We start from the raw sequence: 15,483 nt of genomic DNA, 5'->3' as shown, positions 1-15,483 counted from the left end.
TGTAATGGCTACTTAAAAGCACATCAGAATCGATGACCAGTCAGTGTCGAAAATATTAGCCCCTACGTGTATGTGTGTGTGTGTGTTCAGAAAACTAAGCAACGTGTTTGAAAAGAGGTGGTACAGTAGTTGTGTGTGGGTGTTACTGGAATGCCATCAAGACATCAATGTCACTTACGTATTCATTTCTTTCAGTTCAGAATATCCAAGGCATCTGAAGCCGCAGCACTATTAATAAAGAAGGAAAAGAATGACCTGTTTCAATCAATAGAGCTTTTTTTTTTCTTCTCGCGGTATACCAACAACACTCCAAAGATTGCTTTGAAATGCAACCAATGTTAATGTATGCCATTCAAATGTGGTGGAAGTTGCCGCTGTAGAGAGAACATCAATCATCTTCAAACACACAAAAAAAAGAGATGAAAGTGAACTACACGTCTCTCAGTTGAAGTAAACAATTATGTTTTATTGATAAGGTTCTCAGAAGAGTCTCGTTTCAGTGAATGTATAAGAATCATCCTTTGATAATACTGATTTGGTACATTATGACATCCAGCACGAGTCTCTTCACAGTGAGAGGGATCCATTACTGCTACTGCTGTTGGGATCTAGGACAGAAATATCTCTGCTTCCGAACAAAAAAACAGTCAAAAACAACAAACTGGGGGGGTTGATATTGTAGATATGGAATATTAGAGTGCCACAAAACTCTAGAGTAGTAAGACCAGCTAAAGATTTTGCACATTACAAGCCACTTCCTCTTAGAAATATAAAACTTGATATTCTGGACAATATTCTACTGTGCTGCATAAAGGTAGGTCTATACACTGTACATCGAAATATAGTTCGAAAAAACAGATTTCACAGTTTTAAAGACTTTATTTAAAGTATAAACCGTTTTTTTTTTTTTAAAACACTTTATTACATAAATTATTCTTTTTGAGAGTGACTATTATTTGCTCTGGCAGCAAACGGAAATTAATACAAAAACAAAATGAACATTTCTTACATATTTTACAAAAGAAAATAAACTCATCCATTAATGTTCATTTGGAATAGAACTGGTGACTCATTCATGATTGTCATATAGTACTAAGAATAAATAAATTAAAAAAGAATAAAATAAATACTAACTTAGCATGTTTTTCCGGACTCTGTGAGTGGTGTGTTTGATCGTTCTGTACAGAAGTGCCTTGGTGAAAGTCTCACAATTCTACCGCGACTGAAACGTACAAAACTACGGCATCTACAATATACGCAACATCCTGAAATTTAGTGTAGTCGGACACATATGTAGTAATATGATTCTTCACCCCATTTTAAAATAAACAATGCTGTGTGATACCACTGTCCACAAATATAGCCATCACTTTTTTTTATTTGTTTTTTTTTTAAAAAAGTTTATTCTCCAGTCCGTTAACAGCTTGGATTTGTTCAAGGATGCCGTTAGCTTGTGTGTTGCTCGGTTGGATGTGCGCCGCCTCAGCAGCAGAGGACTGGTCCGTGGTGGACGATGGGAGGCCTGAGACAGGGAGACGACTCATAGTATTGGACGACCTTTAACATTGCCTTGTCTGTCGCTGTTTATGATGTCCTCCGTGTGATGTGTTGGTTGCAATGGCTGCACTCTGGAGTGGCTTTGTCTCCACTTTGGTCCCTGTGCCTTCAGTGTCTATTAGAGACAGAAGCACCGCAGAGGCCAGCGCAGTACAACTCCACTGTGTGTTCAGTAGCTGTCATGGCCGCTCTCAGTGTGACCCAAAAAATATGGGCGAAAATATCACTATCTTTTTTAAAAAGGGGAATCTTCTTATTCATTAAGCAACAGTTCTCAAGAGTTCTTCAGTGCTTTTTCAGTTGTTCAAAGTTTTTTTCAAAAACAAAAAAACGAACTGTTTGACTAAATTTTTTGCCTGTGGCAGTAAAATTAACAATAATATGTTTTCTGATAAGTCATTCTTTTCAAAAGTCCCTGCAGCGTTCCGTGAGTAACCCCATTTGTTGGTTAATTCTCCATGGGTTTTAAGAGGAGTAGGGTTGAGGAGGCTGGGTAGGAAAAAGGAGCAGGATCTAGAGAAGTGAGAGTGGGGAGAGTTCAGGTGGGCTGTTACCTCTTGCCCATCTCGTTCTGTCTGAGGAACTGGATGTTGTTGCTGCTGTCAGCCAGTTCTGGATACTGCTCCACAGGCAGTACATAGTAGCCATCGTAGCCTTGTACTCTACCTGTCGTTAGGAGCTGCTGTCGCTCCCCCTCCGTCCAGAGGCGACTGCCTCCCTTCCCGTCCCTGGCCCTCTGCTGCTCCTTGGCCCAGGCCCCAGCCAAGGCTCTCTGCCTGGCCAGCTCCAACAGTCTTACCTTCTCTTCATCCACCACGTCCACAGCGAGCCCGTACCGAACGCTCAGTACTAACGACGGAACTGCAAACTCTACAGTCACTCCTCTCCTAGAGCGGCCACTCACGGTCACATTGATACCGCTCTCTAGTGACTTACGCCCATTGGTAAGCCCCAGAGCCAGCAGGTCACTGTCAGCAGAGCCGACTTTCACAAAGTAGTGACAGTCTTTTCCGTCCTGGGTGTAATGGGTGCCTTCGAGGTACTGGGCGCCATTGAGCACCAGAGCCACTTTACGGCTGTCGTCACTGGCCAAAGCTGAAACGCCAGCTACCACTCGGCCTTCCTTCAGAGCCAGCATTACTCCTCGGCCTATTATGGGGGTGCTGGTGCCGAACCAGTGACCAGGCTTGTCCTTGCGTCTGCGGCGTTCCTTGTTGAGGAGACGACCCTCCAGTGCCATGAAGGCCTGGTTGTGACGCTCTGCTGCCTGCTGCACGCCAGTGATGAGCTACATGAGAAATAGAGCTTTGTCACTTTGTTTACAGATAGAAGAGCAGTATGTAACATTTAGGGGGATTTAGTGACATCTAGTGGTGAAGACTGCAAATTGCACCCAGCTGAAACTTTCCCCGGTTAAGATTCCTTCAGTGTTCATTGTTTGAAAGGTTTTAAGTGGGAGCCGATTTATCCACAGAGGTCTCATCCTCTCCAAAATAAACGGACCAGGTGACTAAAACTGGTCAAAACTCTGAATAAAACAGTTTCATCTTAAAAATCAGTGTTTCTCCTACCTTGTTTTGCTCACTGGAGAAGGGCTACTAGCTTAGCACCTGCTAATGTGCTACTTTTTTTTCCTGATAACTTTAGAGATCCAGACATTCAGGACGATTTTACCATGAGCTGAATTATTTGCAGCGGTCTCATTTTCTCCAAATCAAACAAACCGGATGTAAAATCTGAATAAAGCAAAAAATCATTGTTTTTCGAATGCTACTCATAAGGTAAGAAAGGAAAACACAAATATTTTTTATCTTCAGGTGATTATACAATTAAGAAAACATACTTATTATATTATATTCCATCGCAGCTAATATGTCCCCCTAAATCTTACACACTTGACTTTTAACACACAACTGACTAGAATGTGCAAATATTGCTGTGACAGATGACTGGTGTCTGTATTAACACGAACAGCTGAATCACCACCATGGGGTTAATTTTGGCTTTGATTCTCCTGAATATTGTAATATTTTCAGCACAGCGGTCCCTACCTGTCCGTTCTCACAGTGCTGGGTGGCCTGCAGCTCATACGGCGGCTCCACAAAGTAGAGTGAGTGTCGAGGGAACCCTGGGATTATGTTACTGAGCTGGAAGCCAAACATCACCAGCCAGCTCTTCACATCTACAGCAGACATGAGGGAAATTAATTAGCCGAGTGACAAAGTTAAACACGGTAGCAAATGAATCTTTTTTTTCTTTTAAAGCATAAAAACGTGAAAGTGTGTTTGCCTGTGTGTCTCATCTGGTGTTATGCTAAGCTATCAGCTACTGTGCCATCTGCAGTACATTGTTACTTGCATAAACAATGTTTTCCATAACATAACAATTTGTTTCTTCCACACGCTGAAGATATATCTAAGACAGTGTCAGGAAATAAGGTAGGTTTAGCTTGTCCTGGAGTCTGAACTGATGTTACCTCATCTACTGTCTGACCATTACAGCACTGGTTTTATGTGACTATTCTGCTGCATCAACATTACATTCTTGAAAAAACATATGCTGACTTAGTAAATTGTTTTGTGTGAAACATCCCCTGTGTCTACTGTGGTGAATTTTTTTAAATTCTGAGGGTGAATAGACAGGTTTGAATAAAACTCTAGTGACTTGAGATGAATTAAAAAAAAAAAGAAAAAAAAAGGCCTAATTATGTAGAAATATTCATACAACAGAACTCAACACGTGCACCACATTAATACTTATTAATCCCTTACCTGTGACATAATTTTTGACATCCAGCATGTCACTGAGGGGGTTGTTGTTCTTGAACATGTACAAATTAAACGGCGAGGGATCCTTCCCTATCTTGGGCCAGATGCTATAGTCGGGTGAGGTCCAGCGCCCGGCCAAGACGTCATAGTCCCGCTGGGTAAAGTGGACCAGTTTAGTCAAGGGGTCGTAGAGACCACCGTGGAAACCGACCACCAGCTGGAACTCTGGGTTAGAGTCCAAGTACACTTCTCCGTAAGCTGTGTACTGCACCTGGAGGACACAAGCAGAGTCAGTTTTTGCAGAAGCCTTTCCCTCATGCAGATTTCTTGTTGTTTTAAACATCATTTAATTTAAATTTGTAGCAGTAATTGGAGGCAAATAATGTGAGATGCAAACTTTGTGAATTACCTGCTTGATCATTTGTCCATTGCTGCTGAAGACAGCCAGTGGTGTGCCGGTGTTGTCAGAAGCTATGTAGTATTCCTCTCCACTGCTCACCTCCATGGCGAACAAATGTCCCTGATCACGAGACAGTCAGAGATTCAGTACATGCTTTAAACAAGGTTGTGTTGCTCTAACGACAATATTTATAAGCATTCAGATTTCTTAGAAAAGATTATTCAATATAAAGTAAGGATTTTGGTAGAAATGTCCTCCCATGCCTACCTGCAGGTCATAGTAGAGCGACGAGATGTCCGAGCTGGAGTGGTTGAAGATGTGCGTGACCCTGGTCGGGTGGTTGAGATCAGCATAAAAGAACTGAAGGTGCTGTCCCAGGCTGTTCCTCGTGGACACCCTGCGGCCCAGCCCGTCGTAGTGATACACAACGCTCCAGCCGCCGGGGCCTCGATTGTACGCCCTCAGAAGCTGACCTTTGGAGTTATAATCAAAAACATCTGAACCACGCTGGCTGAGGTAGCCGTCCTCATCCAGGCGGTACTGGACATCCCCCAGGCGTGTGATGCGGTCTCTAAGGTCATAGCGGAGCGGCAAGATGCGGGCGCTGTTTCCGGGATTTAGCAGATGGAGGTTACCGTTCAGGTCATAGCTGTAGCGCCAGGTGGACCAGTCATTCACCTGGATGAAACAAAGAAGTTTGTGAATGTGATTGTCAGTTTTTGTCTATTGGAGTACCTACGCTTTCAAAACAAAACTTCACATTACACCAACTCACCTTCACGCCGCTGAGCTGACCGTCTCCATCATAATCATAGCGGTATTGAGTGGTGTTGGCGTAGGGCCCAATTTTGAGCTCTCTCTTCACCACCCGTCCCATGCTGTCATACTGGACTGTCATCCAGTACATAAGAGAACGGAAAATCTCGTACTGGACCTCCTTGATGCGACCGTGGGTGTCGAAATGCTTGCTCAGCGTCATAACGGCGGTGGTGATGATCTGATTAATGTCGTAGTAAATGACCCCGAATTTTCCAAAGTGCTCCACCTGTAGGTAGAAAGGTTTAGAGAAAAGGTGAGTCCTCTGGCAGCCAACCAAAGAAGGTACACACAGGTGAAGTTCATTTTGTAAGTTACATTCTTTTGTACATCACTGCTCAACAGGGGATGAAGAGACAACATAAACTGGAACAAAGTTTATGCACCTTTCCAGAGATCTCATCGTATCGGTAGAGGTCAACAGGCAGTGGCGTCTCGCTGATGACTGGCTTCATGCTGGCGATACGGAAGCTGTTGTCATGGTAGGTGTAATCAAACCTTGCGTTGACCATTCCCTCCTCACTGAAGCGGTAGATCTGCTTGTCGATGAGCGGGCCCATTTTGCGATAGCGAATGGTGCATGAGAAGCCCCCGCTCTGCAGGTTGACCATCTTCAGCACACCAGCTGTCTCGTCATAGCCGAAAGTGACGGCGGTGCTGTCGTACACGATCTCTGACAGCTTTGCCAGCTTGCCGTACTTGTAGAGGACACGGCGGCCGGTGCCCAGGTAATGTGTGGCTTGAGGTCTGCCGTCTTCGCTGAAGTCGTGGATGATTGAGGCGTTGCTCTCTGGGGGGTTGTAGGTGTTGCGGATGTATCCGACTGACACGTGTGTGAACATGGTGTGGCGGGCCACACTGGGCATGGTGACAGCTGTGACCCGACCTGAGGCGTCAAACTCAAAGACGTACTGTCTCTGGCTCTGCAGCAGCAGCACCATGGACTGGAAGCAGAGAGGGAGATGAAATCCGGATTAATATAATAGCATTATCAATGGATGACTTGCCTCCTGTGAAATAGCACCAGCAGTAATTTGCTCTCAGCTGACAAATTTGAATCTTCATAACCATGAAAATGATGTATTACTTCACTCAATTCTGCAATCCAAATTGCTTTTTGTTCTTGCAATTGCCTTGCCTTGCTAAGATTTGATACCTAGATGACAATATTAAAGATAAACGTGCTTACTTTGTCGAGGTAGCTGTAGCTCCACACCTTCCCGTCCACGAAAGAGCGAGACAGGATGCGTCCCTGTGGGTCGAATTCAGTCCTCTCACTCATGCTTCCCCTCTGCAGCCCAACTAGCTGTCCAGTGGTAGAATACGACACGTTGACAACTGCCAGGCTGCTGCTGGGCAACCACATAGCTGGCCGGCCCTGAGCATCGTACATGATGCGCAGCGTGAACTTGCGGTGGTCATCGTAAATCTTCTCTGTGCGTGTGTTGCGGTCAAAGTCAATGGAGAGCAGATTGCGACCATGAGCCTAAAGAGAAGGGGAAAAGAAGAGTTAATTTCAGGAAATGTTAACATTGTTTTATAAACAAGGCCGTCACTGACATATAAAAAGGTCAACTCACTCTAAGCTTCCTCCCAAACACGGTGATCTTGCCCTTGGTCTGCTCCTTACGCAGACGCCATTCAATGGAGTTGAGGCCGTTGTCAGTGGGCAGGGTGATGTTCCTGCGACCAATCGTAGGGCTGACAGAGCCTGCCAGGATGTGGGGCTCTGTGTGAAAGCTGATACCCATACCATTGGCGTACATCACTCTCAGGGTCCCATTATTGCACAGCTGGTAGCTGTTCCTCACCTGGTCTGTAGGGGGAGACACATAGGTATGAGTCAGGTAAGGATAGTAGCCACTGAAGGGACTAGATGACTTTTAGCCTTTGTCTAGCAGCATTTGACAAGATATCCATGTTGTAAGAAAAGCAATTATTGATACATAAAAGACAAGGAAAAGTCTAATCTTAAGCCGACAGGCTCACGTCAGTAAGAACAAGATCATGTCCATAAAATATTTATAGACCTTCGCGCAAACTCTAAAATATTCTGAATGAAAATAGTCAGGCTAAACTGACTCTCTCTACAATCTCCCTATCTCTACAGTTTAATGACTCACTCTCAAACACAAGAATGGAAACAGATAAGCCCGTGCCTAATGCTGAGGCAAAATTTTCCCTCAGATGTCTGAAAACAGGCGTCCTGATCACAATGATGTGATTGAAAGTAAGATAAAATTGTTTTCGGCTCAGAAATATCTGGCAGATGCAGAGGGAGGGAGCTTTTCTTTTTTTTTTTTCCTTCTTTCATTTACAAAAGGTTAGGGGATCAGATGGTGTCTCCCTTTGAAGCCCCACCATAAATGACAGTAATCCATAAGGCCAATTTGTAATAAAGCTCCAGGCACATTTTAACAATGCCTCAAACAGACAAGTGAAGCTTTTTCCATTGACTTGGCAGCAACAGCCTTTAGATAAATCTTCTCTGCTCTCTCTGTCTGAACGACCTCGTAATAAAACAGAAGCGAGGGAGAGGGAAGGAGAGGGAGACAGAGAGAGAAATGAGAGCTTGAGGGCCAACGAGAATTCACTGTGCAGGAGTTAATGAAGAGAGCGAGAAAGAGTGGAAAGAGAGGGAGATGGTTAAGTGAGTATGTCAGCAGAGAGCCGTGCTGAAACCCACACAGTGCGGTGGAAACCTTAAATGACTTACAGCTCCGTGAACAACTCTCCCCTTTTCCTCCCGCAACGCAGGTGGATCACTGAATACATCTACAACTTATTTTCTAGGAGACCTTCAGATTTATGTAGCCCACAGTCTGCATTCATACTTCTGTCACGCCACTGGTCAAGAAAAGGGAGAAAATTATTCTCTTTCTTCTCCTTCCTCTCTAAACAGACCAAATAAGCTCAGGGATCATGGGAAATGGTTGAGAGCTGTATTTGTATGTCGGTGCGTCTGTGTGTATGTGTGTGAGGAGAAAGCTTGAGGGATAAGGAGGATTCACTCTGCATGAGTTAATGAATTTTGCTGTGATGATATTCAAAAGCAGGATGATCCCAGCTGGGATTAACAACTATATATTGGTAATTTTACTCCATGAGAGGGAGCGAGAGAAAGGCTGGATGTGGGTAGGGAAGGGAAATAATCTCCTGGTGCATGCACATAACTGAGTGAAAATTACAAGACTTTCAATTAGAGTCGGCAGGCCGGCGCATATCCACCATCACAGAGGGCGGCTATATTTTTGAATACCAAGATTAAATAGTTTTAGTGTCTTGCCCAAGCATCAATAACATATAAAAACCCACTTTAATTTTATCTACCACTCAATAATTAATTCGTAACATAATTGATATTGCATTTTGATTTATATGGCCCTACGTTGACGACTTGAGCCCTCCATGCCACATCCTCTGCAAGTATTTAAAAATTCATGACCAGCTCATTTTCCTCCGTATATGTGCTGAGTGTGTCTCTACCTTGCACCACAGTGTACGAGGCTTCCACGGAGGACAGGTTGGTGATGACGGTGACATCGTCGTCTCTGCTAGAGCTCTCGATGTCGATATTGATGGAGCGCTCGATCTCCCGGTGGAGGCTTGTCACCATGCCCGTGGGGTATGTGACGTTGGTCAGGCGACCCTCACTGTCGTACCTGGGAAATTGCAGGGAGGGTGATTGGCAAAGGCAAAGAAAGTGTCATATTTGAACTGCATGTGTGTTGTGCAAGCGCACACACGCGCACACACGCACACACACACACACACTGCCTGAGAGGGACATAGCAAGTCATTGTTCAGGAGTTGGCTGTAGTTATTAAAGCCAACACTGGGGGGCAGCAGCACACTGTGTGAGGTGTCAGATGAATCATTGGGAATTCAATAGAACACGATGAACATAAAACCTGTGAAACTCATTCATTTTGTATTTCAGACATGTAGATAAGTGATGGAAATATTCAAACACACACATTCACACACTATCACAAACACTCACTGGTAAAATGTGGTCCATCCAGTCTCATCAGCTTTGGTAGCCAAGAGGCCCGTGTTGCCACTGTAACCCATCAGAGCCACCTCCTGGCCCAGGGCTGACACACTGCGCAGCCCTCCGGTGGGGTCCAGTCCCAGGGTCACCACTTGATTCTCTGGCAGCAGCACCAATCTGAGCAGTCCGGCTCCTCCTCCCTGGCCCTGGCCGTCCCTTCTCACCTTCACTGTGTTGTTGCAGTTATCCACCAGCATGGCCAGCTCTCCATCAGGACCATAGGTGAAGTTGTAAAGTGGCTCCCCAGTTACCAGGCTAATTGTCTGGATGTGTAGACCCTCCCCGTTGAAGACATACAGCTCCTGTTCTCTTGGCGATGCAACCTCGTACTGCGCAGATCCTCCGTACCCCACGCTGGACACGGCAGGGCCGGGCCGGTTGGCCCGCACAGCTCTGATGCGTATATTGTTGAGGTCTGCGATAAAGAGCGTTCCATCGGGGGACACAGCCAAGGAAGTGGGGGAGTTCAAGCCGGCATCGGGGGCATAGCCATCATCGCCGTAGAAGCAGTTGCAGTTGACGTCATTCTTGCAGTCGCAGTCGGAGGCGGCACCGGCCAGGAGAGAGATTTCTCCATTAGTGCTCACCTAAGAAAAATGCACAGACAGAAAATGGAAGAGGAGAGCCGGTTAATGATGAGAATGGGGGAAAAAAACCCTCTCACCACACAATGAAAGAAAATGGATCACCAAAAGCGCAATTCGTTTTGAGTTATCAAAACAGAGGAATGGAAGAAAACATTAAAGTGCCTGAACTGAATGTAGTGTCTGGAGATCTGAAACAATCTCAGAATATCTTAAAAAGCACCCACACAGCCTGACCAGCTGTGCTGTCAGTTCTGCTAGCCAACAAAAATAAGTTTAAACTAACAAATTCCTTCTAAAACAACCACGCAGCTGAACAACTGTGCAGCAGTGATTCCCAATCAGGGGTACTTGTACCCTGGGGAGTACTTCTGTTGTTACCAGAGGGTACATGGAAAAACTGTGGTGGAAAACTAATTTGAAAACAATATGGCCACTGGCTGGTAAAGTAAGATCTTGAATTACAGCTAAAGGGTGAGCTAAAATATGTTTCTGAAGACATTTTAGGCAACAAATAGGCAATACAGTAACAGACTCTTGGTTTATATTTGATCAACACTGTAGTTTCACAGTCTAATCTGAGTTTCAGAGAACGACAGAAAGAGATGGAGATGAGGCTCTTTCTGGATACAATAATATACTTGTCTACAAAAATGAGAAAGTACAATCTGTAGTTTGAGCAGGGAGATCTGGGTGTTGGTAAGGTTGAGAGAAGTTTAACATAGTTCATTTACACATATGAATCACATTGTGATGATACAAAGCTGGTTGAGGGGCAAAGAGACATGCAGCAAAGGGCTGCGGGTTGAAATCGAAGCCTCAGCCACTGCAGCACGGACACTGCCTTTGTACATGGTGCACATGCCCCACCTACTGAGCTCCTGGGCGCCCTAATGGTGTTTAATGATATCCCATTTATGAACACATTTGGAACCTGGTGGGTGGTGTTGATAAAAGGGCACTTGAGTTTATCTGATACGGGTGCGGGGGTATTCAAAGATGAGGTTGTGTGTGTAGCACTCCTCCATCTCATACCTGCCGAACTCTGTTGATCTTTTTCTCGTCCGTCTCAGCGATATAGAGGATGCCGGTGTGGGACAGAGCGATGGCTGTGGCGCTCTCCAGGGCCGCATGTATGGCCAGCTTACTGAGGCTGTAGTCGATACCTGGCACTTGACAGTGCATGGGCCGACCTGCTATGATGCTCACCTGTAATGAATGAATGTAGTGTCACATCAATGATCAAATGATGGCAATACTTCCACAAACATGCATAGATGTTAGCAGTGCTTTGCTCTTCACACACTGCAGATGAAACTTTCCATAATGAAGCAAGATTCCAGAAAGTAGAATTTTCCAAGAGCTAATTAATTAGTAATGCAATCACCACTGCAAAACTTAGAAAACTATGTTTGAATATGAACTTTTACTTCTAAATTGGCCAGAGAAAGCCTAATTGGGACTAAATCCTGTCAAAACCACCCTAAGGGTTTTGCAGTGATGATCCAGCCTTGTGGTACAGACCTGGTGGTTCTCAGTGATGCGTAGGATGACATTGTTTTCCAGGACATAGAGAGAGTTGTCCATGGGGTTCACTGCTAAGTCAGTGGGCCACTCGAGACGCACCTAGTAGGCAGAAACAAAAGTTATACATGAGATAATATCTATGCTGAGGGAGGCGTTTTGAAAGGATGCCAAGGCTCAGACAAGTCTCTTCTTCATTTTTTTTTAAGTGACTGCAGTCCTCACTCTCTTTTGATCCATTCATTTATCCATGGACTCTTTAATCCCCCCCTAAATCAGTCCCTCCCTGACCTCCTGGCTGGCGCGTGTCCACACAATCGTCATAGCTCAGCACTCACAGGGCTGTTAGATCATCATCTATCACACCGCCATCTCTTGTCTCTCCCGCACTTCCTCTTTAACCGCCGTACCTGGCTGACGTCCATGCTGGAGTCACAGCTCAGCGGCCGTACGGCAGTCAGATCATTGGCCCCCAGAAGAGTGGAGATGATGCCGTTCTGGTCCACCTTACGGATCATGGTGGCGTCCACAAAGTACATCAGCCCATTTTTATCCACTGCGATACCTGTCAAAGCAGAGATGAACACCGTGAGTGACGACTTATAACTCAAACGCCGCGGGCAACCCATAGACATTTTAAGTCAATTAAACTTCACTCCTTCCACCGGCTGAGAACGGATAGCAGCCCTGACAGCCGAATTGCTCAATGCTTCATCGAATGAGAGGGAACAAAGTGATGGAAGGGGCATCGAACTGTTAGAGAAGTGTTAGTTTTGGGATGAGTCATCAGGATGCAGAGCTGAGCTCATGCTCCTCCCAGAGGGCAACTGTAGACTGCAAGCAGATTCTTTAGAAAGCCAAGTGATCTGTTGCACTCTACTTCCTTCCTCTGTTTCCCCTTGCTGCTGCCTCTTTTTTTTTGGCGCCTCCACCTTTCTTCTTTTCATTTGTTCCTTCCTTTCTCTATTTTAGCGTTTACCAGTGGTGCTGTGTCAGCCTCGTCGGTCTAACAGGCAGCAGGCATTCAGACAGGTGTGTTTGTTTGAGGCAACTGTGCCCCAAAATAACTTCTAGACGCACCGAGACGCGCAACAACAGATGGAGGATACAGCGAAGGGCACACAGTAAATGAGAGAGAGGAAGAGGAAGGAAGAGAAAGATGGAGAAGGAACAGGCAGGGAGAGGGCAAGCTGATGTGTGCCGGATGACTTTGCCTGTGACAGGTAAGAGGGAATCAGTGGCTCATTGTCTTCTCTATCTCTCCCATCTTCTCTCACAAACACACACACACACACACACACACACACACACACTGTATATAAACCAACATCTGCACATGTGCACACACTTGTGTCACAGACAGGAAATGTGACAGCGTGACATCCTTGACAGTTTGGTGTCACAGTGTTCTAAGATCCGATGATCCACAAAAATAATTCCATTAATAAGTTTAACATTAACCTGGTTTATAACCTCCTTCTGTGTCTGTCCTGCTTTAGTTGAGTCACAAGTAACAAATTATATTCCGATCAAGGGAAATTTAATGCGCCTCAATCTACATGTGACATTTGACCAAAACAATCTAAAGAATTCCCTGAAATTCAACAAATTATAAAACTGTAATCATCAAGACTAAATATAGAGGTTATTGGCCGCACTGGCTTGACTGTACCTCCCTAGGGCTGCAACTAACGATTAGTTTCATTACGAGCAAAGTCAATAAAATGTTAGAAAATAGTGAAAAATGCCTGTCACAATTTCCCATAGCCCGACGTGACATCTTAAATGTCTTGTTGAGTCCAAACAACTATACAAATCTGAAAGATATTCAGTTTATAAAGATATAAAACAGAGCTACAATTACTGTCTTACGGTTATATGCCTCCACCAATTAGATTCAGTTGCAGTTTACAATCAGGTCTGTCCAGCCTCATGTGTAGGCGTGACAGTAGGCACTTCAAATATGAATGTTGCTGCAAAGAAGCTACAAATTCAAAAATGTGGATGCTTCATACACATCTTCAACCCGAGGTCATAGTGACCTTTGACCAAAATCTAATCAGGTCATCCTTGAGTCCAGGAGGACATTTGTGCCGAATTTGAGCAACCTCCTTCAAGGTGCTCTTGAGATATTCCTTCACAAAAATGGGAAGGACGGACAAGCCGAAAACATAATGCCCCTGGCCGCAGCTGTCGCCGGCACGGAGGCTTAAAAAAGCAGCACACCCTCACATTCCACAAACAGGACTCAGTGAGAGCCAACATTTTTGCTTGATAATTGACTAAAACGATTATTCAGTCATCAACATAATTAGTGATTAATTTTCCAGACTCTTTGCCAGTGGCTCACCTTTGGGGCTCATAAGTGTAGCTTCAGTGGCTTTGCCGCCGTCACCGCAGCGCTCATCAAAGGGCAGGCACTGCTCCCCTGTCCCAGCCACCACCTCTGCATTATCTGACAGCAGGCGACCTCCCGTTAATGAGCGAACGCGGTAAATTCGGCGGGAGTTGGTGTCTGAGATGAACAAAGCCCCAGTTACTGGATCCACTGCCAGGAAGTACTTATGGGTTGGATTGTTACTGTGGTGATAGAAAGAAAGACATGATTATTTTAAACGTTTAAAGACAGCTTGATTTAATTTGAAGTAGTACTATTGCTATTTTCGCTGAACTGTTCAGGAAAAAAATATCTTTTAATTTATCGTAACAAAGAATCTTACCTGTGTCTAAAGTCTTTGTTCCTTCAAGGGAGAGAGTGAGACAAAAGCACAACAAGACAAATGTTAATTCACACAGTCAGGGGAAAGCAACACAAAGCTGGCTGTGGTGTGAAGAGCAAAATTTAAACACCTTGGAGAAATGGTATCTAGTACAGTGAATAATTCTACTTCAGTCTTGCCATCCCCAGTGTCTCACCTTTACTGTTTCAAGGGACGGTGCGATCCTACATGTTTAATGTACTAAAAACATCTCGTCTTCCCCCTCTGTTTCTCCTGCCATCTTACTTTATTATATGCAGCCCTTTTTGTATCTATCAGTATGTCTCCTGCAACATCAAAAAAAACCTCAAAATCCCAATCTGCTCTCTGATTTATTATTCTCTTACCTTAATTCCAGGATGCCAGTTGTGTTCATAGATGGGTAGACCCTGCGCACAAAGTTGAGATCCCCAACATACAGGCTGCCATCGATGCCCATTGCCAAGGCGACCGGTGCCAGCAGCTTGTTGCCGTCTGCCAGGCCATTACAGCTGGGGCAGGAGATACTGCGCCGCCGTCCGTTTCCCATGACGCTGGTGATTACTGGGGGCTGCTCGGTTACAAAGATGTTCTCGCCACTACCCTTGTGTAGAATGCCTGGACAAGAGTGAGGGTGAAGAGAAACATAAATAGATCCGGGATCAGTATTTTGGTTAGAGGATCTTTGGTAACATTAGAAGCTGAGAGGTTATACAAGTATATTTTGGACACCTTTTCTGTGTGGGAATAGGGAAGGCGATGTCTTTCGTTTGGTTGGTCCACCACTTTTGTCAAGACTCATCTTGCACCACCATAAGGTGGACATTTGCATGAGCAAGTAAAATGTCTTAACAATTATTGGATGGCTTCCCATGACAAATTGTAATACCTTTGCTAATTCCTTAACTCTTTAAGTACTGCTATCGTCAGATCAAAATGTGTGTATGTCTAATACTCAAGTAAGGAAATTGTGTGAGAACCCCCTCTGTACTTTGCGTTAGCTGCTACTAAGCAAGTGCTAACATGCTAAACTAAGATGATA

The 15,483-nt window shown here is 44.7% G+C and overlaps 1 protein-coding gene across 6 annotated transcripts in view; it reads right to left on the bottom strand.

Annotated features, from left to right (window-relative positions):
• Positions 1-462: 462 nt before the first annotated feature.
• Positions 463-15,483, bottom strand: part of tenm2a (teneurin transmembrane protein 2a) — a 237,722-nt gene continuing 222,701 nt past the window's right edge. For 4 of the 6 annotated variants that reach the window (XM_049585907.1, XM_049585908.1, XM_049585909.1 and 1 more), the window contains 17 exons: positions 14,810-15,059; positions 14,424-14,444; positions 14,054-14,283; positions 12,114-12,268; positions 11,704-11,805; positions 11,215-11,388; positions 9,545-10,182; positions 9,028-9,203; positions 7,122-7,357; positions 6,731-7,027; positions 5,928-6,485; positions 5,501-5,770; positions 4,993-5,403; positions 4,735-4,845; positions 4,329-4,596; positions 3,609-3,739; positions 463-2,845 (listed from right to left, as the gene is read on the bottom strand). In XM_049585907.1, the coding sequence (XP_049441864.1) occupies positions 2,108-2,845; positions 3,609-3,739; positions 4,329-4,596; positions 4,735-4,845; positions 4,993-5,403; positions 5,501-5,770; positions 5,928-6,485; positions 6,731-7,027; positions 7,122-7,357; positions 9,028-9,203; positions 9,545-10,182; positions 11,215-11,388; positions 11,704-11,805; positions 12,114-12,268; positions 14,054-14,283; positions 14,424-14,444; positions 14,810-15,059 (4,766 nt within the window). In that variant the 3' untranslated portion in view covers positions 463-2,107. The remainder of the gene's footprint in view (positions 2,846-3,608; positions 3,740-4,328; positions 4,597-4,734; positions 4,846-4,992; positions 5,404-5,500; positions 5,771-5,927; positions 6,486-6,730; positions 7,028-7,121; positions 7,358-9,027; positions 9,204-9,544; positions 10,183-11,214; positions 11,389-11,703; positions 11,806-12,113; positions 12,269-14,053; positions 14,284-14,423; positions 14,445-14,809; positions 15,060-15,483) is intronic. The other 2 variants (XM_049585911.1, XM_049585912.1) reach the window with 1 other exon arrangement.

This window comes from Epinephelus fuscoguttatus, linkage group LG9 (assembly GCF_011397635.1).
Source record: "Epinephelus fuscoguttatus linkage group LG9, E.fuscoguttatus.final_Chr_v1".
In the NCBI taxonomy this organism is placed as follows: Eukaryota; Metazoa; Chordata; class Actinopteri; order Perciformes; family Serranidae; genus Epinephelus; species Epinephelus fuscoguttatus.
This window is presented reverse-complemented; position numbering and strand designations above follow the sequence as displayed.